This window comes from Sinohyriopsis cumingii, chromosome 13 (assembly GCF_028554795.1).
Source record: "Sinohyriopsis cumingii isolate HCF-2022 chromosome 13, ASM2855479v2, whole genome shotgun sequence".
NCBI lineage: Eukaryota > Metazoa > Mollusca > Bivalvia > Unionida > Unionidae > Sinohyriopsis > Sinohyriopsis cumingii.
In genome coordinates, this window is record NC_142973.1 from 68,974,125 (window position 1) to 69,000,792 (window position 26,668).

The 26,668-nt window shown below is 34.8% G+C and overlaps 1 protein-coding gene across 1 annotated transcript in view; it reads left to right on the top strand.

The window, feature by feature from the left end:
- Positions 1-26,668, top strand: part of LOC149785785 (uncharacterized) — a 398,918-nt gene that overhangs the window by 153,609 nt on the left and 218,641 nt on the right. Inside the window, exon 10 of the mRNA XM_089979704.1 lies at positions 2,588-2,737. Within this exon, the coding sequence (XP_089835830.1) occupies positions 2,588-2,737 (150 nt within the window). The remainder of the gene's footprint in view (positions 1-2,587; positions 2,738-26,668) is intronic.

Consider the following 26,668-nt stretch of genomic DNA (forward strand, 5'->3'; position numbering starts at 1 on the left):
TCAATAGTGGACACCCAGGGGAAAAGACAAAACTTGCCTTTTTTCACATGTGGCATATGTATTCAGGTTCATCTTTCAAGCTTGGTTTTTGATGAAACAGCATGCATTGAATACAGTTATTATTATTGTTACTGTTATTTTATCAACATTTAATTATTTGCACTATTTTTAAAAAAAATCATAAAGTGCATGGACATGTTGTTTTCTCACAAACCTATTTTTGACACAAACTTATTATATCCAGCTCCCTTTAATGCAACCAGTAAATTAAATCATCACTGGCTCTCCCCAAAAATAACCGAATTTAGTTTGTTTTCTGAATTCATGACAAAACAATAATTTCACCACTAATTGGCAGCTTGCATATGAAACAGATAGCTGATTCATTGTTTAGCCATCTTGTAATAATTAGGCACAGAAACAGCTGTTCATGCTTCAAACAATATCTGGATTAACCACTTGCAAACATCAAAGGACAGTTGGCTTAGAGTGAGGAGCCCATTATGACCAGGCAATGTTATGCCTTTATCTAAACAATGCCTTCCAAATGAAGCAAAATTTTAGTTGGCATACACTGAACTGATACTGTTGATATGCTCCAGTGACCACTTGAAGCAGTGAAAATTCATGTTTAGTCTGGAAGCATCTTGTTGCTGACAGCAGAAAGCAGATGACCATTATGTACCTGTCATTTATATAGGAATGGGGTTGGGTTTATTTAGAATTGCCCCTGAGAGCAGACAGCAGCTTGATAAACATGACCATTCTGACAGGTTTAACTGTATTACTAATAAATGGTGAAATTGTGAAGTGTGTCAAGACTTGAATTGTAGTAGTATATGTCATGAATTTTAGTATTGTATACTGAATTGTGTATTTCTTTGTAACATGATACAGATAAGTTCATTCTCCATGTTAACAAAGATATTGTTTTATTTATAATCATACTAAGCAGTGCTATACAATTTTGATTAAATGTTTGTACATGTATGTGTTTAAGCGTAATACTGACACAAAACTTAAGTTGCAAATTTCTTTGCAAAGCAGAAAAACCAAGATTTGTTGAAAATACCATAATGTTGAGTGAGATAATGACTATCTATCTAACTATATATATATGTATACATATATATATATATATATATATATATATATATATATATATATATATATATATATATATATATATATATATATATATATATATAATGCACGCACACAGAGGCAGACACACATGTTCAGGTATACTGACACAGTACAATATCACAATAGAGAAATTTCATTGAAAGAGATTTAAAAATGTTAACACCAGCTAAGTCTGCACCATGATGTATGAGCAAAAATATCTGGGCTGGTAGTATTTCAGTAGTGGACAAAATCATGGATTCACCTATGTAGTTATTCCTCCTGTAAATCACAGCATTTTAGGAAGCAAAATCTTGATGGGATGACCATACTTGTGATAAACATACATTTCTGAAAGTTTGTAAATTGGGATGTACAGGTAGCTACCCTTTTATCAGTGCCATGTTGGATTGATAGCGGTTGAAAATTCACTCACCCAGCTCAAAATGGTGATTGAGCATCTCTGGCAGTAGAGTGAATTTTCCAGTTACTTTCTAAACTGGTCAGGTGCAAATATGCAAATGGTATTTAGCAAAAACCCGATTTCATTAGTATTTTATGAATATGACTCAAATGTATAATTAATTGTATGTCTGCTTCTGATATGTCCTAATTTTTATTTACCAAATTTAAAAAAAAAAGTAATAGCAAATTCACACTTTAAATTATCATTTTAATGAGGTTTCAGCCCAAGTATATTTCAGGTGCACAACTAGGGTGTTTTTAAGTGTCTGTTATTTCAGGTGCACAACTAGGGTGTTTTTAAGTGTCTATTATTTCAGGTGCACAACTAGGGTGTTTTTAAGTGTCTATTATTTCAGGTGCACAACTTGGGTATTTTTAAGTGTCTATTATTTCAGGTGCACAACTAGGGTGTTTTTAAGTGTCTATTACTTCAGGTGCACAACTTGGGTGTTTTTAAGTGTCTATTTTTTCAGGTGCACAACTAGGGTGTTTTTAAGTGTCTATTATTTCAGGTGCACAACTAGGGTGTTTTTAAGTGTCTATTATTTCAGGTGCACAACTAGGGTGTTTTTAAGTGTCTATTATTTCAGGTGCACAACTAGGGTGTTTTTAAGTGTCCATTCTCATTTATGGATCAATTTAAGATGTGATTTTCCTACCCAATCCTTATGGTTTTGTGTGAAGTTTTGTCTAATTTTCTTTAATACTTGTGAATTTTCCCCTTATGGTATATATTGATAGTACCTTGAGTATGTGGATGCATATTTTTTATTTCTTTCTTTCCAAAGAAATTCATAGATTTTGTCTTGTTGGGATTTGTCACTGATTAATAGATCTTGTCTTGTTGGGACTCGTCATAGATTAAAAGACAGATCATGTCTTGTTGGGACTTGTAATGGATTAGACCAGACAAAGATAAATTACACTTGTTTTGTTAGTAAGTTATTCCTGTTGTGAAACTTGCAATTTAATATAATAGTTTCTTTTATTTTCAGAGTTGTGTCCATGCTCAGCTTATAATAGACAGGTATACAGAGGGGACAATACGGGAGAAGAGATTGGCCCTTCAGAAGGAGGCACTAGAGCTGGCTTCATACATCAAACAGAACCAAGAGGTCACCAACGCACTGGTCAATATATGTCAAAGGTAGTTTAAAGTGATTTTTACCTGATATTGCTTTACAGTATATTCTAGTGAGTCCTACATAAAAACTGTGCTGATCTGACATCCAATATGGACACCTTAGTGGCCATCTTGAAAACCTTGTTATTGCAACTCCTTCTGAATTGAAAGGGAAAGTCATATTGATATGAGGTTTCCACATGAAGATTTCTTTCAATGTCTAATTGGTCCTGAATTAAAAATGGTGCCAATCTGATGTCTAATATGGTTGTTACAGTGGCCATCTTGATAATGTTATTTTTCTACCCCTTGAATGAATGGTCATAATAACATGGCATTTTCATTGTAAGACTTTTTATGATATCTTGTTGATCCTAAATGAAAATGGTACCTTCTTGAAGTCCAATATTTCCAACACAGTAGCCATCATGAAAATCTTGCTATTTCTACTCTCCTGAATGGAAATTCATGTTGCCATGGGGTTTTCTCCAGAAGGCTTTTTTGGTTGGTTCTAAATAAGAATGGTGCCAATGTGATATCTAATATGGCTGGCACAGAAGCCATCTTGAAAATCTTGTTATTGGTAGTTCACTGGTTTGTGATGAAAGATTTTTTTACATATCTGGTTGAAGTTAGATGTAAAAAATGGTGCCACTCTGATTCCAGTATGACTGCTACTGCAGCCATCTTGACAATCTTGTTATCTCTACTCCTGAATGGATGTTCATATCATGATGGCACTTTTACTAAAAGACTTTTTATGATATCTGGTTGGTCTTAAATGAAAATGGTACCACTCAAGTCACTCTTATCATTACCTCTTCTGAATAAATGACCACATCAGCATGTGGTTTTTACTGAAAGACTTCTTATACTGTCAAGTTGTTTGTAAATAAAATGGTGCCATTCTGACTTAAGTGTAGTCATCACAGTAACCACTTGGAAAATTTGATTACTGCTATTTCTCTTGAATAGCTAGTCATATTAACATTGTGCTTTCACCAGAAGACTTCTTATGATTTCTAGTTGGTCATAACTAGAAATGGTACACATCTGGTAGTCCCCCTGAATGGATGGGGTTTATACCACAAGACTTCTAACGATGTCTGCTTTGCCCTAAATGAAAAAGGTGCTAATCTAACAGCCTGTATGTCCACCATAACAGCTTATTTGAAAATCTTGTTATTGCTGAAGAATATTGGAGATGGTTTTCATCAAGTGGCAGTTAAAAGAAGAAATGGTCTTATCTTTAATTCCCAGAAGTTTTTTTAGCAAGTAAAGCATTAATCCTTTCTAGGGGCTCCTGTTCAGGTAAGCAATTGGTTTTGCATTTGGGTACCTCAGCTGGAACAAGCATTCTGTTGTAGTTCTACCATACATTTAACAAAGGATGTTTACAATAATAGAATCTGTCACTCACATTGTTGTATGTTATGAATATAACCCCCTGAGGGTCAGAATTTTGCTTCAGACACGAAACTGCCAAGTGTCTGGCACGTAATTTTGATCCCAAGAGTGGCAGTTTCCTCTCCTACACTGAAGGATAATATTGGACTTTTTTGGTCACATTTCTAAACAAAAACATAAGGACTGAAGTAAAATGGGATATGATCAATACTGTGGTAACTTCTGAATGACAGAACACCCAAAGAAAATTTCCTTTCTCCAAAACAGAACTTGAAGGTTTACAAAGAAAAATTGAGTGTAAACTATTGATGAAGTTTAAATACATTTTAGCCTTCAAAGAACAGTGCTTGAAATTGGTACAGTAATGCACATAAATGTGTAGCTTGCACAATAATACCAATGTGAACAGTTTAAAAAATTAAGATTACCTTTATCCACAACATTACAAAAATAATGAAATAGTCTAAAATTAAGCTTTGTTCTAGAGTTTTATTTTTTTAAAGATAAATAATGAGAGTATGAATTTTTTTAAAAAGTAACATTGTTGTAAATAGCTTTTACAACTTGAAATGAACTTAAGGAGCTGTACATTTATCTAGGTCAATCAGTGCTAAACAGCCTATCTGTGGAACACTTAACTTCAATCACTGCTCGTTTTAGTATGTAAATGTGTTACTTTTAATGTCCATTTTTATTATTGTGAGAGAATATTCAAGTGATAATTGAAATTGGGAAATTATTGCTACATTGTATACACTGATTACAGTAAAAGGTGTAAGCAGTCCACAAATTAGAATAAAGGTCACATGTGAGGCAGGATTGAGTTATCCTTCACTGTTGTTCCATACTGGAAAACACAGTCATATATGTATATGAATGTGAGACATGTTAAAATATGTGTATATGAATGTGAGACATGTTAAAATATGCGTATATGAATGTGAGACATGTTAAAGCACATGCATGTACTACCTGGAAAACTCAAAATGGCAGACTTCTAACATGATTCATCTTCAGATGATGATTCCATTTGGCAGATACAGGCTGATGATAGCGATGATGGCATGAACGTTTTGAAGTATGTGAGATTATTGGAAATGGGACATTTTTACTTGAAATTCCAGTGAGTGATTGTAAGCCTGAATTTGTCCTCCCATTAGAGTGAACAACAAGATTCCAGAACACAATGCCACTATGTAACTGAAGGGGGGGGGTGCCACCCCACATATACCTTGCCTATGCAGACAGTTCTTCATTCTTATTTCAGTTGCAGACTATATTGGCAGCTTAATTTACATTAGAGATGAATTGCCTTTGTTTCATAGGTTAATGTAGCAGTTTTATTATGTGCATCATTTTTGTTTGGAATTGACCCTAATCAAGAAGTTTTTCTATTCAGTTTGAGTTTTCTATTTCTCTTGCATATTTGTGGTCTATGGATTCACCTTGATTTATATTATTCATTATGAATCATTCTAATTCACATTCCTATATTGTGAATTTGGCTATTAAAATTCTATTCTTACTATGTAAAGCTGGTTGCAAACCCCTTTTTTCTTCATATTATATGCTACCTTTTTATCTGAGGCCTCTACAAGGAAAGGGAAGGGTAGGATATGTCTTTTCCTTCATCTGAGTGGCTCCATTGATAATTAGGCTTCCACCATGTCATGGTTTATTGTCACTACCATCAAGAGAACATACGAGTCCCTTTCTGTAATGAAACTTAAAAGCCCATGATGTTTCAGGCATTGCAGCTTCATGGACATATTTTATCATTCTTCCATGGAGGACGTTATGAAGACATCATTTTGGCTACCACATTCTACCTTCTCTTTTTACCTGCATTGATTAGCACAATGTAGCACAGGCAGTTTTGCCCTGGGACCCATTGTTATGGTAGAATGGGTGGTTCAGAGAGATGCCAACATTCAGTAAAGTGTTTTGATCAGTTTTAGCACATCACCCTTATTACCAACCAAACTGACAAATTCATCTATGCAGTAGTGAAGGGTAATGTATTGTTGTTTCATGTGTAGGGCAAAACTAATTTTAACTTTGCAATACTTGCAAGTCGCCATCTTGTTGAATGCCTTCCTCAACTGGCTCTGATGTCCTGGTGTAATCATCACCTGTGATAATGTTTACACTTCTGCACATGGGTGTGAAAGGTGCATATGGGGATCCAGTCTTATCAACAATTCTCCACATCATGGGAAGGTGTATTCACATCAAAGGAATGAGGTTTTTTGACATGAAAAAAGAGAAACCTATGTAATAGCAATGGTTAAGTATTACATAATTAAATTCAGTTTGCCCCATTACATTTTCATGTTGATATTTGATATGGATTTAGCTGTAAAGTGTTCAGCGACATGTGCCACATCAAATTTTTTGGATATATGAAAGTTTCACAGTGATCCATTGATGTTATATATCACATCTGGTTATGATGTTATAGCCTTGACTGACATTTGGATAGATCACCAGTGAAAGAAGGTAGGAATATTAATATTAGTACATGTACTAATATCCATCCAGCTTTAGTTAAAAATGATGACAGTTATTCCTTAAGAAGTCAGGAAAGTGCAAAAGTTTGTCAGTATGTGTTGACCACAACATGCGCCAGATTTTCTAGAGGTTCATAAAATATTGTAAGACAATTTGAGTTCATATGGTTTGGTATATATACAAGTATATATTAAACCAGGTATTTTATCTGGTTGCTTTCCACTGAGCAAGGTGATAGTCTGCACTCTGACATTGATTTTAAGGTCAAAGGTCTTGATGGTCAAAGGTCATGACTTCAGTTTTTAGTTGTTTTGGCTGAGCAGGATGAAACAAGTTATAAATGTTTTCTTTACCAAATCCAATTGGTAGATGCTTCTGATGAATATCTTGAATAATGTAAATTAGCACTTTGGTGTATCTTGATATTTTTTTATGATTTTCTATCCATCATATCCTTTTCAGATCCATTGTCCATGAAGAAAGAATTTTGTTCTGCAATTGCATGCATGTTTTGAAGGGATGAAATAGTGTTTTAAACAATTACCGGGTTGTGGAGTTATTGTGGCAATAAGAATCAACTGGCCAACAAAAGAATTCACTACATTATTTTGTTAGGTATTTAATATGACAACACCCATCATGATCATATGCCTTCGCTCTAAAGAAAATATGTGAAAGGTTAGATTGCAAATCTTACATGTGACATGAGTGGCTGTCTGTGGAGGCCTGTTGTGGGAAACACTTATTACATGGCTGTTGTTTGGTTATCATTAATTAGGAGATGATCAAGTAATTAATAAAATAAAATATAAAATTAATTGATGGAATAAAAGTGATCAGAGCAGAGATATAGAATAAAACAACATGAGGCCCCCCTCCCCCGTATTTAAATATAACTATTTAATCAGTTACATAAACAAAATGAAATTGAACATGACATTGATTGATACACTTTTATTTAGAAACAAAATATTATTTTTTTATAAGAAATGCAATTAGCCATTCTGTTATACCAGTACAACAAATTTCATCATGAAATCAACTGAATGATCAGCATGCCTGTATAGTCACTTCCATTCCTTTCAAAGTCAGTACTGGTGACAGGTCAGAGTTGCCATATTCCTTTTCCTCTTTTCTCTGCAGCATAGTTTAGGTCATCAGCCATAACTTGATTGTCTGCTCCCTTTTCCCACTGTGGTGCAGATATATGGAGATATTCTCCCCTTTAAGATTCTGATTCCTTAACTTCCAGACACCTGTCCCTTTTGGACAATTTATAATGAGAAATGTTATCTCCCAGAGCCAGCTTCTTGGCATCCCACAGAAACTGACTACTGTTGCAAGGGAAATTACTTAAGACAATGAATTTCACCCCTCTCATTTAACTTAACCAGTCAGGATTAACTTTAACCACCAAAAATTTAACATGCTCATTGAAGTAAAAAAAATCTCTCTGTTCTGACATTATTAATAAATATTTCTGGAAAAACTCATTTTATAACACTTACTTCAAATGGCACAAATTTTCTCTGGATTGTCTCCACTTTGTCATTTCTCCATTACTTAACCCCAAATTAACCTTGCCTTTCTGTTTTACCATTATTCTTATGTTATGTGTTTAGGCTCTAATAAACAGTAACAAAGAAAGAGTGAAAACAACAAGCTCTGAAAAATTTAACAAATAATTTATTTCCTTGGAAAAACACTGTAAAAATTAAAAAATATGACCTTATGGTGTTAAGAAATGAAATCCAGAAATAATCCAGGAATAATCCATGAATTAAATTGTAGAAGTCCTAGTAATAAATGTTTTAATGAGTTCAAATTCAAGTCCTGATGAAATATCCAAAATGGAAGGTGATGACATATACTATAGCCAGTATAGTGCTGTAGTGTCTACAGTTCTTTGTTGTTCCACAAACAATATTCCAGTGTTTGAACTAGCAAATAAAATTTTAAGGAATGTCTTTGTTTAAGAATTTTGTATGAGCACTCAAATATTTCCAGGAAAAAGAATTATTCTTTTAGAATCCAAATAATTCGAAGAAAATTTAAAATATAACTCAACTGGTCACTACAGAAAAAACAAAACACATTACGTCCCAGTGTTTGGAAGCCCGACTGAGATTATTTCTCTATAGACAAAGGTATTAAACATGACTACTGTGCAATTCTGGTAAATTTCATAATAGAAGCTGTTTACATCTAAAGTCATGTATTCCCAGTATGACCTTGACAAAAACCAATTATTTTACTCTTAGAATAAGATACAATTAGAATGTTGTTTACTTGATTCTCAATCAAGGTCAGGAACTAGGTCAGCAGACAGATACAAAGTTCTATTTTTAGATGTTTTGGCTAAACAGTCAGGTCAAACTAATTTCTGGAAGAGATCAAATTCCAGTAAACAAAATTTCATTACTTAACATGCAGTGAAATAAAATAAAATGATTTTAAAACATACAAACAATTAAATTAAATCAAATATAAATTAAAACAAATATACATAACATTATCACAATGGATTCTAATTAAAAATCAATCATGCCATAAACCAGGATGGCTAAACCATTGCAGGCTAGCAGTTATTGCAGGCCTAGCCCATATATCAAAGATTTGTTCAGCACTGTTGCCATCTTTCAAAATTCACTCTGTTATCATTATTCACAGGTATCTTCCTCGGTAAATGTAACAAGCTATGTGATTAGATTAGTTTCTTTGAGCTGTAGACAAAGATTTGCATTTTGACCTTTGTACTTAAAATATTTTCAAAGAATTATGCACTTTTTGACTATAGACTCATCTCCATCATAGGTGTAATAGGGGGACATGCAAGAGGTAGGCATTTATTTATGTAAGCAAGTTGCTTACCATTCCTTTAGCTTTTTTAATATTTTTAAATTAGCAAATAATCCTGATATGAATAAATTCATAATTTTTGCAACTTTTTTGTTGTTTTAGCATTATGTCATAAAATGAAAATAAGATTTGGAAAACTGGGTTTGCAATGAATTGTGGGTATTATTTTGTCCTTTGAATAAAGTTAAACAAATTTATACTATTTCAGACAAAACACTGCAAAAATCATATGATTCTTTTTGAGTTACCTTTTGGTGAATATGTAAACCATATATAGTTATATCTTGAATTGATTGAACCTGTCTGATTTCCAAATTGTACCATAAAATAGGGATCAATGGTTTTTGTCTGGGACATCTTGCTTTTTAATGTAAAACAGTCAAATTCTCTGAGTACCTTTAAGAATAAATGCTTCAGCCGAATAAGAAATAAGGTTAAACTTTTCGTAAATAATGTATATATTGTACATAAGTAGATTGTAGAGAGGGCATGAAGGGAAAATAGTTTGGTACTTATTAAGTTGCCATACGTAAATAATGCATTAATATTACTAGCATTATTATTACCGGTACTATTATTACCTTCCTGCTTTGCTATAAATAGTCAGTTAACTCTGGATTTTCATTTTTAACAGGAAGAAACTTCTCTAGGATCCAATATACAATTACTGATATACTGCTAAGTGCTTTTCTTGTCAACATATTAACATCCCAGAACAAAAGAGGCCAGAAGAAAATAACAATTAGGAAATCAGTTGTAGTATTTACCTTTGAGACAGTTTTGCTTTGAAAGCTGTAATATGCAGGGAATAATGCCAGCAAATTTCTAAATTACAGTCACCATTTGGTGAGGTGATCATAAAAATGAAGTGCTACATTTGATTTTTTCATTTCCTTATATTTCCAAAATCCCTTGATGGATTTTGTTTATATTGCCATCATTATGAAGCTTGGACAATTCATTCTGTAATACACTCACGTGCCACTTTGAAATTGGGGTCAAGGACAAAGCCATCAAAACTTTGCACTAAGGTTAAGGCTAAGTGTTTATTCATTGACTGACAATTTCTAAACCTCTTGAAGGATTTTTTGTGTGCATGATTGGTCATGATCACACATTTGACAGGAATGCTTTGATTGTGGTTTGACAGGAATGCTTTGATTGTGGTTTGATTGTGGTTTGACATGCAAGCCCAAGTCTGCACATTTTAAAGTAATTGTCCATCATCATCAGCATGCAGATATATGCATTCTGATGTGACTTACTTTATTGCTGTAAAGACGCATATTTAGCTATTGTCAAGCTTGATGCTTTCAGAACTTTCAATGAAAAGATATTCTATCATTTAGTAATGCAAGGTCAATTAAAATGTGTCCTGTACATGTTGGTACAACAATATATACCACATATACTTGCTTATAAGTCAAACCAATCTGCAAAAAAATAAGATCCTGATCTGTCATAGCATAACATGCTTGCAGATCAGGGTCTGTGTTGTTTGTTCTACTGATTACTCCTAATGAACCATACAGACCCAGATCTGATGGTGCATTATGCGATGACAGATCTGGGTCTTGGCAATTTGCAGTTGCACTTGTCTAATAAGCAAGTACATATGGTAGTTTCATGATTTTGCTCAATGAATGGGTAGTACACATAACAAGAAAATGACATCTTGTTTACTGCTTTATGTTAGCCAGGTCTGTGTGGAAAAATGTATTAAATAAATTCTGTAATTGGTTTTGATGGGTTTATGGGATGTCAGGTGGTCATTAGGTCTTATCCAATAGCTGTATTTATGAAAGCAAAACACCATGATTTATTGCAACAAAAATATGGTTAAGTGGGCTATGCAATAAAATTTGGCAAAACTATATCAGAATCATTTAAATTATGTCTGTGTGAAAACCTGTGGTAATATTATAGAATTTTGTGAATGCAACTAATTCCTGTTTTCAGTTGATCTCCCTGAAACTTTATACATGTTATAGTTATCATATTTCTCATAATTTTTGTTACAGTTATTACGCATTGTGTTTTGCAGCCAAATGCAATGTATAACAGTTAGACTGTTGTGAATTAATGCAACTACTGGTAGTTTGGCAAGTTTTTTATGGATTACTTGGTGCTGTATATACTGTATATAAGTAGAACAGATAATGTAGACCCTGATCTGCCTGTGTAGTATGTAATGTCAGATCAAGGTCTATGTTGTTTGCATTTGCACTCATCTTGCAAGCAAGTGTATATGGCACACATTAGAGTCATAATCTGAAGATCTGCATATCGACAGATCAGAATGGCTTTTATTAGAGTTATTGCCCTTGTTTGTATTGGTATGTACAAAGTGTGTTATGGAATATTTTGAATACTACTAGACATATACTTGAATGGATCTCCACGAAACTTTGAACATTTTATAGTCATCATTGAATATGTGCTTGTTGACTTGTTGACAAGTCACTGTGCCATAGCAATTTTTGTTATTGCTCTTTTTGTCATGCAGGTGAATATAATGTAATACAGAATTTTGTGCACATGGATTTTCTTCTTGTTTTTTTGGATTGCTCTGAAATTTGGTACATATTATGGTCATCAAATGAAGATGCATATTTTGACAAATCTTTGTGTTTCTTTTTTTTGGTAGGAGTTATTGCCCTTTTGGTCTTATAGCTGGGTGCAATATATGACAACATTTTGTGAAAATTACTACTCACTCAGTCTTATACGGATTGCTGTGAAGCAGTGTACATATAATGGTCATCATCAGAAGATTTGCCATCATTTCTAACCTAAGGTCATTGATCTATTTTGTTCCACAATGACCCTTGGGATATGTTGCTAGCTGGGATAATGTTCTGGACAAATACTCTCTTGTAGATAATAGAGTTACTGCCCATAACAAGTGAAATTAATTGAACTCATTATATGACCTGTTGGGTGTTCAGTATGCTGACTTAGATGACGTTTACCTGTCAATTGACTTGAAGAAAGAATGTATCTTACCTGCCAACCTTATAGATAGTTTTGTGGGGGGTGTAAGATGCATAAAGTGTGCTTTGTGAACTGAGGGATCATTGTGCATGACCCAGATGAGCGATGTACAATATGAGAACAAGTTATCTGCATTTATAAGCCTGTATAAAATGACTGTACATTCAAATTAAGAAAATAAAATAGGGTTTTCTTTTAGCATTTAATATACTTCCAATCAGAAAGTTGCTGATAGACTTAACATTGTTAGATATCATCAGCACACATATGCACATATGTGCACACATTCATATAATCACAACCACACATACATTAAATAAAGAAATATACATCTTTAATATTCACTGGACAGTGAAATACACTATGAACGTCTTGTTGACTTTGCAGATCCTGTTTCATTTGAAGGTGATGCATGCCAGTGCTAGTGTCATAACTGTTCATCATAAGAGACTAGATGGTACTAATGTTCAAACTTTCTTGAAGATCTTGTTGAATTCTTTTGAGTATTCAGAATGCTCTTTTTGCAATTATCCTTATGTAGGGTGCTGTCAGTAGATGTCATATTCATTACTCGATAAAGACTAATGTCAATGTGTTATTCATAGACTAATGTCAATGTGTTATTCATATAACTAATGTCAATGTGTTATTCATAGACTAAGGTCAATGTGTTATTCGTAGACTAATGTCAATGTGTTATTCATAGACTAATGTCAATGTGTTATTCATATAACTAATGTCAATGTGTTATTCATAGACTAAGGTCAATGTGTTATTCGTAGACTAATGTCAATGTGTTATTCATAGACTAATGTCAATGTGTTATTCATATAACTAATGTCAATGTGTTATTCATAGACTAAGGTCAATGTGTTATTCGTAGACTAATGTCAATGTGTTATTCATATAACTAATGTCAATGTGTTATTCATAGACTAATGTCAATGTGTTATTCATATAACTAATGTCAATGTGTTATTCATAGACTAAGGTCAATGTGTTATTCGTAGACTAATGTCAATGTGTTATTCGTAGACTAATGTCAATGTGTTATTCATAGAATGTAAAATGCTTTCCCATACTACTGAGCTTTAAAAAGTCAGTCTCCTTCCAACCAACTCTGAAATGTAGAGTTTTGCTGGGCTACTTGCTTCACAGATGGTTCCTCCTTCCCTGAATCTCAGCTGCATTCAACAGTTTGCCCTCAAAAATGAATTTTGCTTCCATACTGTTCCAACTTGCAAAATAATTTTATTATCGAGTAAAGTCTGACTTGGAAGAAATATTGCCACTGATCATGAATTAGCCAGTGATATTTAATCAGGATGGCTTAAATGCTTTCATTTATGGCAGTGCAACAACTTTTGTTTGTTCAACATTCTTCTCAACAAGCATCTAACTTTAAGCAAATTGGGTTATTCCACTTTGTGTATTTACCTAAAAATTTGCCTTAATGATAGTTTGCAAAGCTGTGCAAGAGACAACACTCAAAAATGTTGGAACAATGAAGTACGGTACAGTTATGACTGTATAATGCCTTTAAAATGGTAGAGGAAGTTTCTGCCCCATGCTAATTTCAAATTTGCATTTAAGTTCAGCTGTAAATTACTGGAATCACAAAAAATTTAAAACTCTAGAAAAACACAAAGTACTGACTCCTTATGCTGGACCATTCACTGACTGATCACGTGACCAATTCCATCTCATGGGATCCTGCGGCACTTGCAGGGGAAATAAAATTTGCCCTAATGGTAGTCCCACATCAGTGTTCAAAGGACTGTTAACACAAAATCACACAAGCTGTAGTCCCACATCAGTGTTCAAAGGACTGTTAACACAAAATCACACAAGCTGTAGTCCCACATCAGTGTTCAAAGGACTGTTAACACAAAATCACACAAGCTGTAGTCCCACATCAGTGTTCAAAGGACTGTTAACACAAAATCACACAAGCTGTTATCAGTCATTTAAGTAATCAGTGCATTGTTGGTTGTTTAGCTCCGACTGCCCTTTCTTTTTAATCACTTTTGTAACAATCTGTATTAAACTGTCCTGTGGCGATAGTTATCGATGAGCACCAGTCATGACTGTTTATCCTTTTTGCAGGTTAATGGCATATGGTGTAAAAAAAATTATATATTTTTCTTTCTTTTTTTTCTTTTCTCTCCATAAGATTGATGGAAGTTGTGCTTTTATAAACACTAACACATTGGGCGGGTTGGGAGTCAAAAATCATGTTATTTGCTTGACATGTTATGTCCTGACAGTTATGATGCCTTTGAAAAGTTCAGTTTGGGAAACTTAACATATTGCATTTGGTTGTCAGCAGTGCATGCTATGTTTATTTCCAACTGTCTCCTCAGTAAATGTATTGATCAGTCTGACTGTATCAGTTTCTTTCAGCGGTATCGATTTGCATATAAGAGTGGTAGATTCGGTTTCAGTTAGTCATATATACCAAGGGTTGAGGTGGATCAGTAACCCAGAGCTAGCAAAGATGAAGATGCACATGTTGACAAGCAATTATTCATGTAACTTTTGGAAGATTTATGCATTAGCCCTTTGTTTATAGACTCTTTTCCATCATGGAGGAGGGGTTCAACTGCTTTTGAGGCAGCCATTATTTACAAGAGCAACTTCCACACTATTCCTTAGGTTTTGTTTGTTTTAAATTAGTATATTAAAAACATCTTGATTTTTTCCTAGTACTTTTGATTGGTGTACAGTGCATTATTAATTGAGAGTGAATTTTGGAAAACCGGGTTTGCAATTAATTTTGTATACAGTACATTCTCCCTCTTGCAAATTTAAACAAATTAAGACCTTTTCAGGTAAAATACTTTAAAACTTTTATAGGATTCTTTCTGAGTTGCTGTTCGGATTTGGTGAATATGTAAACCATGTTATGCTATCCTTAATTAAAATGCAGTTGTTAGGGTCCATAACCAGTGATAGTGTTTTGTTTCAAACTGCATTATACAGAGTGCAGCAATATATGCAGAATTGTGATATATTGAGAATAGTGTAATATATGGAACTGCATTGTAGCAGACACTATAAAAATTTGTTAAACTGTGGTGTTCTGCAAAGAGAATGAAGATATAAAACTAAGTTTCCCCTTATTTTCTTTCAACCCTTATTGTTTTATATTGGTATGAGTTCAGTAATGGGGTCCATAGTAGTACCGTGTTATATTCAGAATCGCAATATAATGAAGCATGTTATTATAATGGGGGATAGCTGTATATTGATAACTTCATTGAACCTATTTGATTTCCAAATTGTACCATAATATAGGAATTTAGTTTTACAATTTTCAAAGCGTTTAAAAAAAATAAAGGCTTCAGTTACATGTTAAATAAGAAATAAGGATTCTGTTTGAATGTGTCTTAAATAATTATTATATTATACAAAAGTAGATTGTAGAGAGGGTGTGAGGAGAAAATAGGCTGGTACTAATTCAGTTGGCTTCCATAAATAATGTATTTTTATTAAGATTGTGAAGGTTTCCTCAGACCAAAAAAGAAATCTAATTACCACGTCTTAGCCTTAAATCTTCTCACTGTTGTATAATAAGCAGTCAATTAACCCTGAATTTCCATTTTTAACAGGAAGAAACTGTACTTTCGAAGACCCAGTACACTATTACTGATTTACATTTTATGTTCTGTTTGTTCAATATTTCATGACTCCATAATAGTCCAGCCAGAAGAAAACACAATTAGGAAATCAGTTGTTGTATTACCTTTGAGACAGACAATCAGGACATTGACTTACCCCAGAGATAGTCTCTTTACTTCACTGTGTGAAACCTTTTTATTATGCTGGGAAATAATGCCAGCAAATTGCTAAATTACAAGAACCATTTTCATGCAGTGCTTATTTGAACTGAGTATAGCATTTGAATCAGGACACTGGAAAATATATGAAGATAGGACAAGTAACCTATGTGCAATGGCAGAAGTGGGGGATAAATTTAACATTTTGCTTATCTGTCACCATTTTTCATGAGACTGAGTTGCTTACCAACTATCTTCACATTGGACCAAAATTGATGAAGCTTTTGAAACTAACGATTGTCCTTCTCTGGCACTGAATCATTGGTTTTCACAACAATTAAATCTGACTTCACAAAAATGTAATTTAAGTTTTCTCATATTCCACATGCAAGTAGTCTGAGAAATGATAAATGAATAAAGTTGTATTCTATTCTCTTCATGTGATCTTTTCATTTACTTAAATAGTATTACCTCATTATAATGCTGTTCTGTTCATGTGATCTTTTCATTTACTTAAATAGTATTACCTCATTATAATGCTGTTCTGTTCATGTGATCTTTTCATTTACTTAAATAGTATTACCTCATTATAATGCTGTTCTGTTCATGTGATCTTTTCATTTACTTAAATAGTATTCCCTCATTATAATGCTGTTCTGTTCATGTGATCTTTTCATTTACTTAAAGAGTATTCCCTCATTATAATGCTGTTCTTAGCAGCTGTAAAGTATACTTGCCTTATATTGATATCACTTTGTAATGAAGTACATCGTATATATAATTTTACTGTCACTTAGTGAAATGAAAGCCATTACCATACATGCCTTATAACAGTAACAGTGTTATAATGAAAGGTCCTATAGTGAGAGTATGACATATTTCCTAAAACCCTTGATACAGAATAATGTTCCCTATGATGTGAACTATTTTATCATTATAAAGACATATCTTTAACTAATTTCATTGTTATAAAAGCATTCTATGCAAGAATGAAAAGGTTTTATATTCTGTGTTGTACTGTTTTGTAAGAAACCAAAACATCACATTTTATGATTTTAAGCAATGAATGTAATAACAGGAAAATTACACATTGTTTATGTCTTGATGTCAGGCAAAGTTTTATGGAAAATGTAATTTTGGTAGGTTTAAGGAAAGTCAGGTGGGCTTTAGAGTTTCTTCAATATCTGTGATTATAAAAAAAAGAGTTGCATGATATATAGCAGCAAAACATGACCAATGCAATTTAGCAGAACTATATGAGGATGAATTATTCTGCAATAAACTCCTGGTATAATGCATCTTTTTTAAATGCTTTTAGGGACATTGGGATTGCCTTTCTAATGGTATCATCATTGCTGTGCATGTTAAATTTTGCATTTCAACTCAGTTTCTCTGATACTGTTATGTAGAGTTATAAAACTTCATGAGTATATTCATCTTGGAAGGGGCAATGGTATGTCACAGTAATCTACATTATCTTTTGCATTCATCTAACAAGGGGCTGAAGTAAGTCACAGTGACCTACTTGTGCAGCTATGTTATTTTTTTGCATTTATTTCATTTTCTGTGACATGTACAGGCATGAAACTTTAAGGGCATATTCATCGTTTTGGTGCAACTCACAATGGGCAAAAATGGCTATTGTGACCTACTTTTCATAGTTCAATGATTATTTTTTACATTTTATACACAACAAAACACAGATCCAGTTAAAGTTTTGATTTATAATTATACTGTTTGCCAAGGAGGACTATCTGCTGCTACTTCATAAGTTTCAGTTTCATAAACAGTTTCATAAACTGTTTTGTTCATTCTGTCAGTGAGTGATTCAGCGGCTACTGAATGGCACAACATGGTTGTACAGAGGTCACAGCTGGTCTGTGAAACTCCTTGACAGAATGTTATGGATAACCCTTGAGTAACGTTTCTTCAGCAGAAACTGAAGGAGCCCAGCGAAGACTGGGCTGTCCAACGAAGGTTGGGATGACAGCGGCAGCTGTGTGGACTTCACTCAATGGTTTAGTTTGAATACGCCATATAGCGCTGACATTAGATTCTTGGGTGAATAAACGGAATGGAATAAAGTGAATGCCCAAAGAAAACATATGTACAGCAGATGTAGTCCCCCAAGAATTGATTGCTTAAGTAAGCACTTAAGCAACAATAGCTGTTTTGCTGATGCCATCATAGTACAATAATGAATTTATATCAGGAATAATACTTATCTCAATGTCCTACTGACCAGATCACTATGCCAACGGTTTCACCAGAAATTTCACATAGATCAGGGTGCACAACCTTTTTGGGCCAAGGTCCAGATTGCATTTTCTAAGACCACTCGAGGGCCGCAAAAATGATGCTACATGTTCTATACAACAGCGACTTGGTAAACAAAATTAACATTAATAAATGCTGTAATAAACCATTGCTTGTCATGAAGGTTTTTATAATTTTATTTTTAGTAGCCCAATGGATTTCGAATTTCTTTGATATAATTACTGTTCATGGGCCAGATTTCTGGGTTGTTTTAATTTGCCCTGAGGATCAGACAAAACATGTTCATGGGCCAGATGTGGCCTGTGGGTTGCAGGTTGTGTACCCCTGACATAAATGAAGAATTCCCACTGGCATTTTTGTAATGGGTTTTGGGGAATTTTCAATTATGAAGGAAGGTAGTTTTTATATGAAAATAGTGCATATGAATAGACCCTTTGTTTTATGTTTTAACAAATGTGTGTAATGAATAATATTTAATGAATACAAAAATTCTTACAGTTATCTCCATTATGTCCAACACTGTGCAATCCTGAAAAGTGCTGTTGGCACATTGCTTTTGATAATTAGATAACTAATCAAGGCATCTCACAGATAATCAGTTAAGGCATATCATTGTTTATTTGCAAGTCATTTTGTAAGTGCTTGACTATGGCAGTTGATTTTAAACATCATGTACATGCATGACTAGTTTCAGATCTGCTAACCATTATGAATGCACCAAAATGACCCTTAAGTTATGTACTGCAGAACAACAGACAGAAATAAGAAAACAGTCTCCTGGATATGAATATCTTAAGGATTGGTTCAGATCAAGTTTTTATTAAAATACTCAGTGGAATTAGTTATGGAACCAGACTAACTTGACAGTGGGTATCACAGAAGCTTTTAACTTTTACATTGATACATACATACATACATACATACATACATACATACATACATACATACATACTGGTAACTATGGGGATATTACTAACATTATGGAAATATTGATAACTTTATTAATACTGTTTAGAATTTCTTTAGCAAGATACAGTACTGCAGATGTAAATTATTGTGTTTAATTTTGGCAGGGTGATTAAGAAATCATTATGGTTGATCGTCTGCAATTTTAAAATGGAAAGCATCACTTGTCTTGAATTGGCCATACAGTACATTAGCAGACAAAAATCTACAGAACTCCCTCTTTACCTGGCTCATATGCTTCATTGAAAAACTTGAATGTGCTGGATTTTGGCTTTTTAAATTCAAGAACTTTAAATCATTAAAAGTGCATATTTCAGTTATAAAGCCCACAAAAATCAGTTTTGCTCACTAAAATAATGTGGACCATATTTTGTCATATGGTTCCTGGAATATGGGCATAATTGGTTCACTGATAATTTAAGATCCTTACAATAAATTTGTTTATTTCTTGTATTTATTGCAGTATGTTTTAAAACATCTTTGGGTCACAGTGTTGGTCAACTGATTTCAGAGACTGGACTTGTTCTGTGCAATATCCTTTATTCTGGCATATTTTGATTTCAGTAATACATAACCTGTTGCTGTTGCAAAGCTTACTCTTTTCTAGGATGGAAAATACCTTCAAACACATGATGAGAATTAATCCTCCCATAGGGTGGTTGAGAATGTTCTGGATTCCAGAGTGACCAACCTGTATCTACCTTGCCCATGTAAACTATCCATTATTTTTGTCTCATTGCAGACATTGCTACTGCTCAAAATTCTTTGAAGAGAAAATTGCCATGTTTGGAGTCTTACATCATTTTCTTTATGTACGTCATTCTTATTGCATGAACTCACTCTTAGGTCAAGAAATTTGTCCTCTCTCTCTCTCTCGTCATTGGCATATTTTCTAGTTCATTTATTATATCTTACATTGATATGAGTACACTAACTGTTATTGTGTTGGATAATTATTTTATTCCTTTACACAGCTTGGGTAGGTATTTAGTTATCTCTATCCATGTAGAATTCAGTCTGTGGACTCATCTTGATTCTGTTTTATTGTTTTAATTCAATATTGAATCATTGGAATTCACATTCCTTTTAATGAAAATTGGGTGATTTTTGTCTTGAAAAGAAGGTCACATGCTGGTTTTTCCTTTTAGTGTTTAGCAGTTGAATACCAGTTCATTCTTAGAAGTATAGGATAGTATTTTTTTTATTAGCAATCTAAAAAATGGGTTTTTGCTAATTATCATTCTCTAATAACCTTGAATAACTTCATCTTTGTTTGATCTTTAGTTGTTTTAATTCTTGCTATCTACAGTACTCAGCTTAGCATTGCGGACCCTTTTTGCATTAAGGTTGGTGTTTTTTTTAATTCTTTGATACCACATGGACAGGGTAAGTTCTTGCTGCTTCAAGTTAATGTAGACTTATTCCTGCATGGAAGGAGCAGCGTTCTCTCTTTCCCACTTGGACAGAGGAGTTGCACCATCCTGTGAGGGAGGAGCAGCACACTCTTTGGTTCCATAATGCAGAGTGAGTTGCGCCAGTTCATGTGAGGGATGAGTTGAGTATTCTCTACTTGCCCATAGCTTGGTGCTGGGTGAGAGTGAGTCCCCCCCCCACACCCTGGGTCTCCTGCAGATTTAAGTTGCCTGACCAGTCATTGACTACTGATTGACTGATTGATCACTGGTCATTGGTGATGAGTTACTGAGCACTGGGCTCTGGTAAGTGGACACCAGGTATCCAACTTTGGTCTCTGAATACCAGCTACCATCCATTGAATCCCTTTCGGTGTGGGGATAGGGATTGGGTGAAGACCCTTCACTCCAGACTAATGTTTTATCATGCCTGGAATTGAGAATTGGCATACAGACAACAGACTAAGGAAGAGGATTGTACATGTACCTGCATCTCCCTTTTCATATAGTTCCTATTTCACCACAGGGAAGTGATTGACCCTTTTCCCTTCATTCAGCCATGGACTTCGGGGCTTTGGCCACATGCTAGAGAGGTTGATGCTGCAGGCTGTGGACCACATTGAGGAGGGGGATAGGCTTTATTCCTGATACCCCGAGGAGGATTAAGAGTTGGTCTTGCCCACCTGCTACTAGGGATAGCTAGTCAGTTCAGCATGAAGAGTTATTGGACAGGGTCCATCTTACCCTCAAGTCTCCTCACAACAGAGAGACATTGGGTCACAGGATGAATATGTTCTTTCAATCCTTGTAGATTCACACTACAGAACAGGTTGAGGTGGCACCACTCCCTTCAGATCCCATGCTTCATCCATTCTGTTGGTCAAGGTGGCAGAGGAAGAAGTGATCTGGTCATTTGACAAAGCAGTTAACATGGGTTTACAAACTTTTGTCAGTCGTCTGTGTCTAAGACCTTCAAGCTTTGATAACAATAAAATTCTTTCCAGCTTGGAGAAACATTCTGGGGAAACTCTTGACCAGATCTCTTGTTTCTGCTCACTCAGCTATGATTAATGAACTGTCCTGCCTCTACATTAAAATACTTGGTTTCTGCAGCTAGCTACAGAGCTCACAACCCTTCCTGGTCCTTTAAACCTCCAACTTTAGCTGAAGTGTTACAAGTATACATGTTGGACCCTGCTCTGGGCCCACCTTCCACTGAAACACTGGCAACCTTGGAACAAAAGGCTAGGTCACCAATAACTATAGCATTGCATGCCAACCTCTTTTCAGCAGCCTGAAGGAGTAATCTCAGTCACCAGTTGCCCTTCATTATTTGTTGGAGCTGGTGGCAAAACATCTAGGTATCTATTATACTTGTCTACGGCTTTATCAATTTTCCCCACCCCACAGGGGATTGCTTGGCAGAACATCTATTGTTTTACTGGAGCACAGTAAAACCTACTGAGGGTTGCTTACCTGGTGGCCATGATTCTCTGTGGAGGTCTCATTCCCTCCTTGACTTATAAGGTATTTTGATACCAGGATTCTCTGTGGATGTCTCATTCCCTCAGTGACTTATAAGGTATTTTGATACCAGGATCTTTTCCTTTGACTTTTAAAATGTTGAAATTCACCAAGAAGTGAAATGACTCCAACTAGCTATATGGTCTGTTGGTGAAATTCTTTGAAGCCATGCAGCCCAAGTCAAAGCAACAGCCCCAATCCAAAGCTCCCCTTGGTAGTTGGCTGGATCAATTCTATTATGACAGGTGGATACTAGCTTTGATTTTGAGAGTTTCTCCTCTCATAAGGTCCACTTTGTTCATCTGGCATTTGAATATGGTGCAATTAAAGGAAGATGTATGCTCCTTTCTCCAGAAAGATGCAGTAGAGAGAGTATTCAGAGAGCACTCTCCGACCTTCTATTCCTAGATTTTCCTGGTGCCAAAGAAAGGAGAGAAAGTATTATCTAATTTTCAAACTTCCTCTAAACAGGTTTCTGCATGAAGAACCTTGCAAGATGGAGACAACAGTTTCTGTGAGAAATGCCATAAGACCTAAAAACAGGGCAGTCTTTATTGATCTTCAGGATGCAGACGGTTGCATCCATATCTTTCATTATTGTTGTTGCCTTCGACTTAAGGTCACTAAGGATCTCAGTCTTCCAACATTTTGATGATTGGTTGATCAACAATGGCCACCTAGAGTCCCTCAGACTAGATCTGTCTCGCTGTTAGGTCACAGTGGCCAGGCTGGGTTCTTTTACTAAACTAGAGAAATTAAAGCTTGATCTCAAGATTTGGCTACATGTCAATGAACTTCCTCAAGAACAAAGAATTAGTCCATACCCTTCAGGAAAGAGCAGATAAGGTCCTGACCCTTTTGGAGGCACTTAGAGCCAGTACCATGTTGTTGACTTGTCCTTTTCTTTCTCTTTTGGGCTCATTAGCATATATGGATCCCCTTCAGCAAATTGTACTTGCATCCTGTCCAGTTTGCCAGAAACTGTACAGGGACCCTCTAAATGGACAGAGTTCTCTCTGTCTAGATTTCTATCACTGTCTGATTTGGTGGACAAATTTGGACCAGTTTCTGACTGGAGTTCTCATGCATATTTTCAAACCCCACTTCTGTTGCAGACACATCAGATTCAGGGTAGGACACATACCTGAGTTGGAAGGACTGATTCTTCAAGGTTTGTAGTATGAGCAAGACTCTGTCCTCCACATCAACAATTTTTAGATCCAGGATGTGTTCTTAGCCTTTAAGAGGTGTGTTGACACAATAAGAGGTTGCTGTGTGATGGTATTCTCAGACAACATGTTTGTAGTAGCATATCTCAGGCAAGAAGTAGAGGAGGTTTGGAACCTCCTTTGTTGGGCAGCCTTGAAATGGATTACCCTTAGAATCTGCCACATTTCTAGCATAAAGAATATTGTTTTAGACAGTCAGTCAATGGAGGGAAAGATAGTCCTCACAGAATGGTCTCTACATCAATCTGTTGCATATTTCTTTTTCATGACAAGGCTAAACAACAAGCTCCCCTTTTACATTCCACCTGTTTCCAACCAGAGGGCCTGTGCAGTGATGTTTTCAGCCTGAAATGGGATCATCTTATTTGCTTATGCCTTCCCACCCTTCAGCATGATTCAACAAGCACTTCACAAAGTAAGAACTCCACTGTTTAGGTAATTTTGATAGCCCTTCTATGGCCTCAATGGTTGTGGTTCAGCAATCCTCTCAACCTGGTGCTAGACCATCTGAGAACATTACCACAGAGGAGGGACCTTCTTTTGCAGAACAAGGGCTGTCTCCTACACTATAGCCTGCATATTTTCCACCATCACACTTGGCTGATCTCAAACAATCTTGCTGACAGGACTAGTTTCAAGCAATGTTGCCAAATGCATGATTTAGTCCAGGAGATATTCTGTGTCTAAAGTCTATGATGCCAAGTGGGGAATCTTTGTGATTGCTGCAGTGGGAAACATGAATCCTAGCTGTTCATTGGCTGATATGATTTTCATCCTTTTTGAAGAGAGACATTGTTTGGTTTCTACTATCAATGGCTATAGGGCAGTACTAATTAACATAAAAAATTTCGAAAGGCCCACCCAACAGTGCAGACTCTAACATAGCAGACTTGATCAAGTATTTTGAGTTGCAAAGACCATTGTCTTGCTCAGTAACAACTTGATGGAATCTCTTATGTGTCTTGCCATCTCCAGCTACAACCCCTACTGTTCTTTGCCCAGGTTGGGTGAACCTTACCCTGAAGACTGTTTTCTTGCTCTTTTTTTGTATCATCAGTAAATCAACCTGTTGTGCAAAGGCAAAATAATGTAGTCTAAATATTTTATATCATCAGTAAATCAGCCTGTTGTGTAAAGGCAAAATAATGTAGTCTAAATATTTTGTATCATCAGTAAATCAACCTGTTGTGTAAAGGCAAAATAACGTAGTCTAAATAATTTTTATTATCAGTAAATCAGCCTGTTGTGCAAAGGCAAAATAATGTAGTCTAAATAATTTGTATTATCAGTAAATCAGCCTGTTGTGCACAGGCAAAATAATGTAGTCTAAATAATTTGTATTATCAGTAAATTTCCTGTTGTGCAAAGGCAAAATAATGTAGTCTAAATATTTTGTATCATCAGTAAATGAACCTGTTGTGTAAAGGCAAAATAATGTAGTCTAAATAATTTGCATCATCAGTAAATCAGCCTGTTGTGTAAAGGCAAACTAATGTAGTCTAAATATTTTGTATCATCAGTAAATCAACCTGTTGTGTAAAGGCAAAATAATGTAGTCTAAATATTTTGTATCATCAGTAAATCAACCTGTTGTGTAAAGGCAAAATAATGTAGTCTAAATAATTTGCATCATCAGTAAATCAGCCTGTTGTGTAAAGGCAAAATAATGTAGTCTAAATATTTTGTATCATCAGTAAATCAGTGAACTAAACCAAAACAAATGTGCAGACATTGCAGCCTTAGTTCATGGGTGCCATTAAAGTGTATCAGTGTGTTATAAATGAGGGAGTTTTACACAGAGGGTAACCAGTAAGGTTATGTCTTAATAGGCCGAAATACGTATGTTTCCAGTTGTCCAACTGTCTCTGTTTCTCATTGCTGACCCTATAATTTTCCCCCATGGTTGAAAAGAAAGTCACAAAAATCACCTTCATGCCAATGTGTATTCCAGTGTTTTTGGGATTAAGACAAGCTATTGTCTGTTACCTCTTGTTTACTGAAGAAGAGTGACATTTTTATGTACAGAGTGGTTCAATAATATATTCTCTGTTATCTCTACCAACCATTTGGCATTTATCGTATTTTTAAAAATGTAGGTTGCCAAACCAGGACAAAGCCTGTTGAAGTCTGCTGCCCAAGCAAGGGGTTAAAGGGTCTGTGCTCCATATGTATATAATGTTCATCTTCTAAATATATGTTATTATGATGAATGTCCAGGTGCATGAACATAGTACTCTGTATGCCCATAAATGTACTTACGCAGGCATTAGTAGTTGTATACCCTTTGTATCGTATATTTATGAGTATTGTTGTGGCTACATATCCGGTATTTCTATCAGTATTACAATGTAAGGGGTGGACCTTGATGTTTACAGTTGGTTAAAAGATAGAATTTGCACACCGTTTGCTTCATCCTAAAAAAAAAATTGGTAGCGAAACGCTGATTTTAGATAATTTGTGTTTACTGTATATTACCAATAGGCTTTCAGTACATTTAGGCAGTCTCTATTTGGTTAAAGCAGCAGTCAGTACTGGTTGTGGTTTAAAAAGAAATAAGGGAAGTAAAAACGTCCTTAATTTAAATGGTTGGTAACTTATACAAGATGCAACATGAAATTTTATGTAATAAAAATAAAGATCTTTTCATAACAAAGAATATTTGAAGGATATTATAAATGCTATATACTACATTTCACCATGGAAATGATCTATTTGAAGCATATCTATCAAAGAATTATCCTTTTGTATTCCCTATTTGTCCCGCTTCAATCGCAAAGCATGTATATATTCAAGCAGATACATGGTACAGAATATCAAAGGAAGTTGTAACAACTTCAGCACTCTTTTAAGCAGCATTAACAAGGTCACATGATATGCCAGAACATGAAACATGCAGACAATACACTAAATGTTTGGCAAGATCGAGTAAAATGACACGATTTGGATTTTTAATGTATCTTTAAAAAAATTCAGTCATATCACTACGATGTCTGCAGT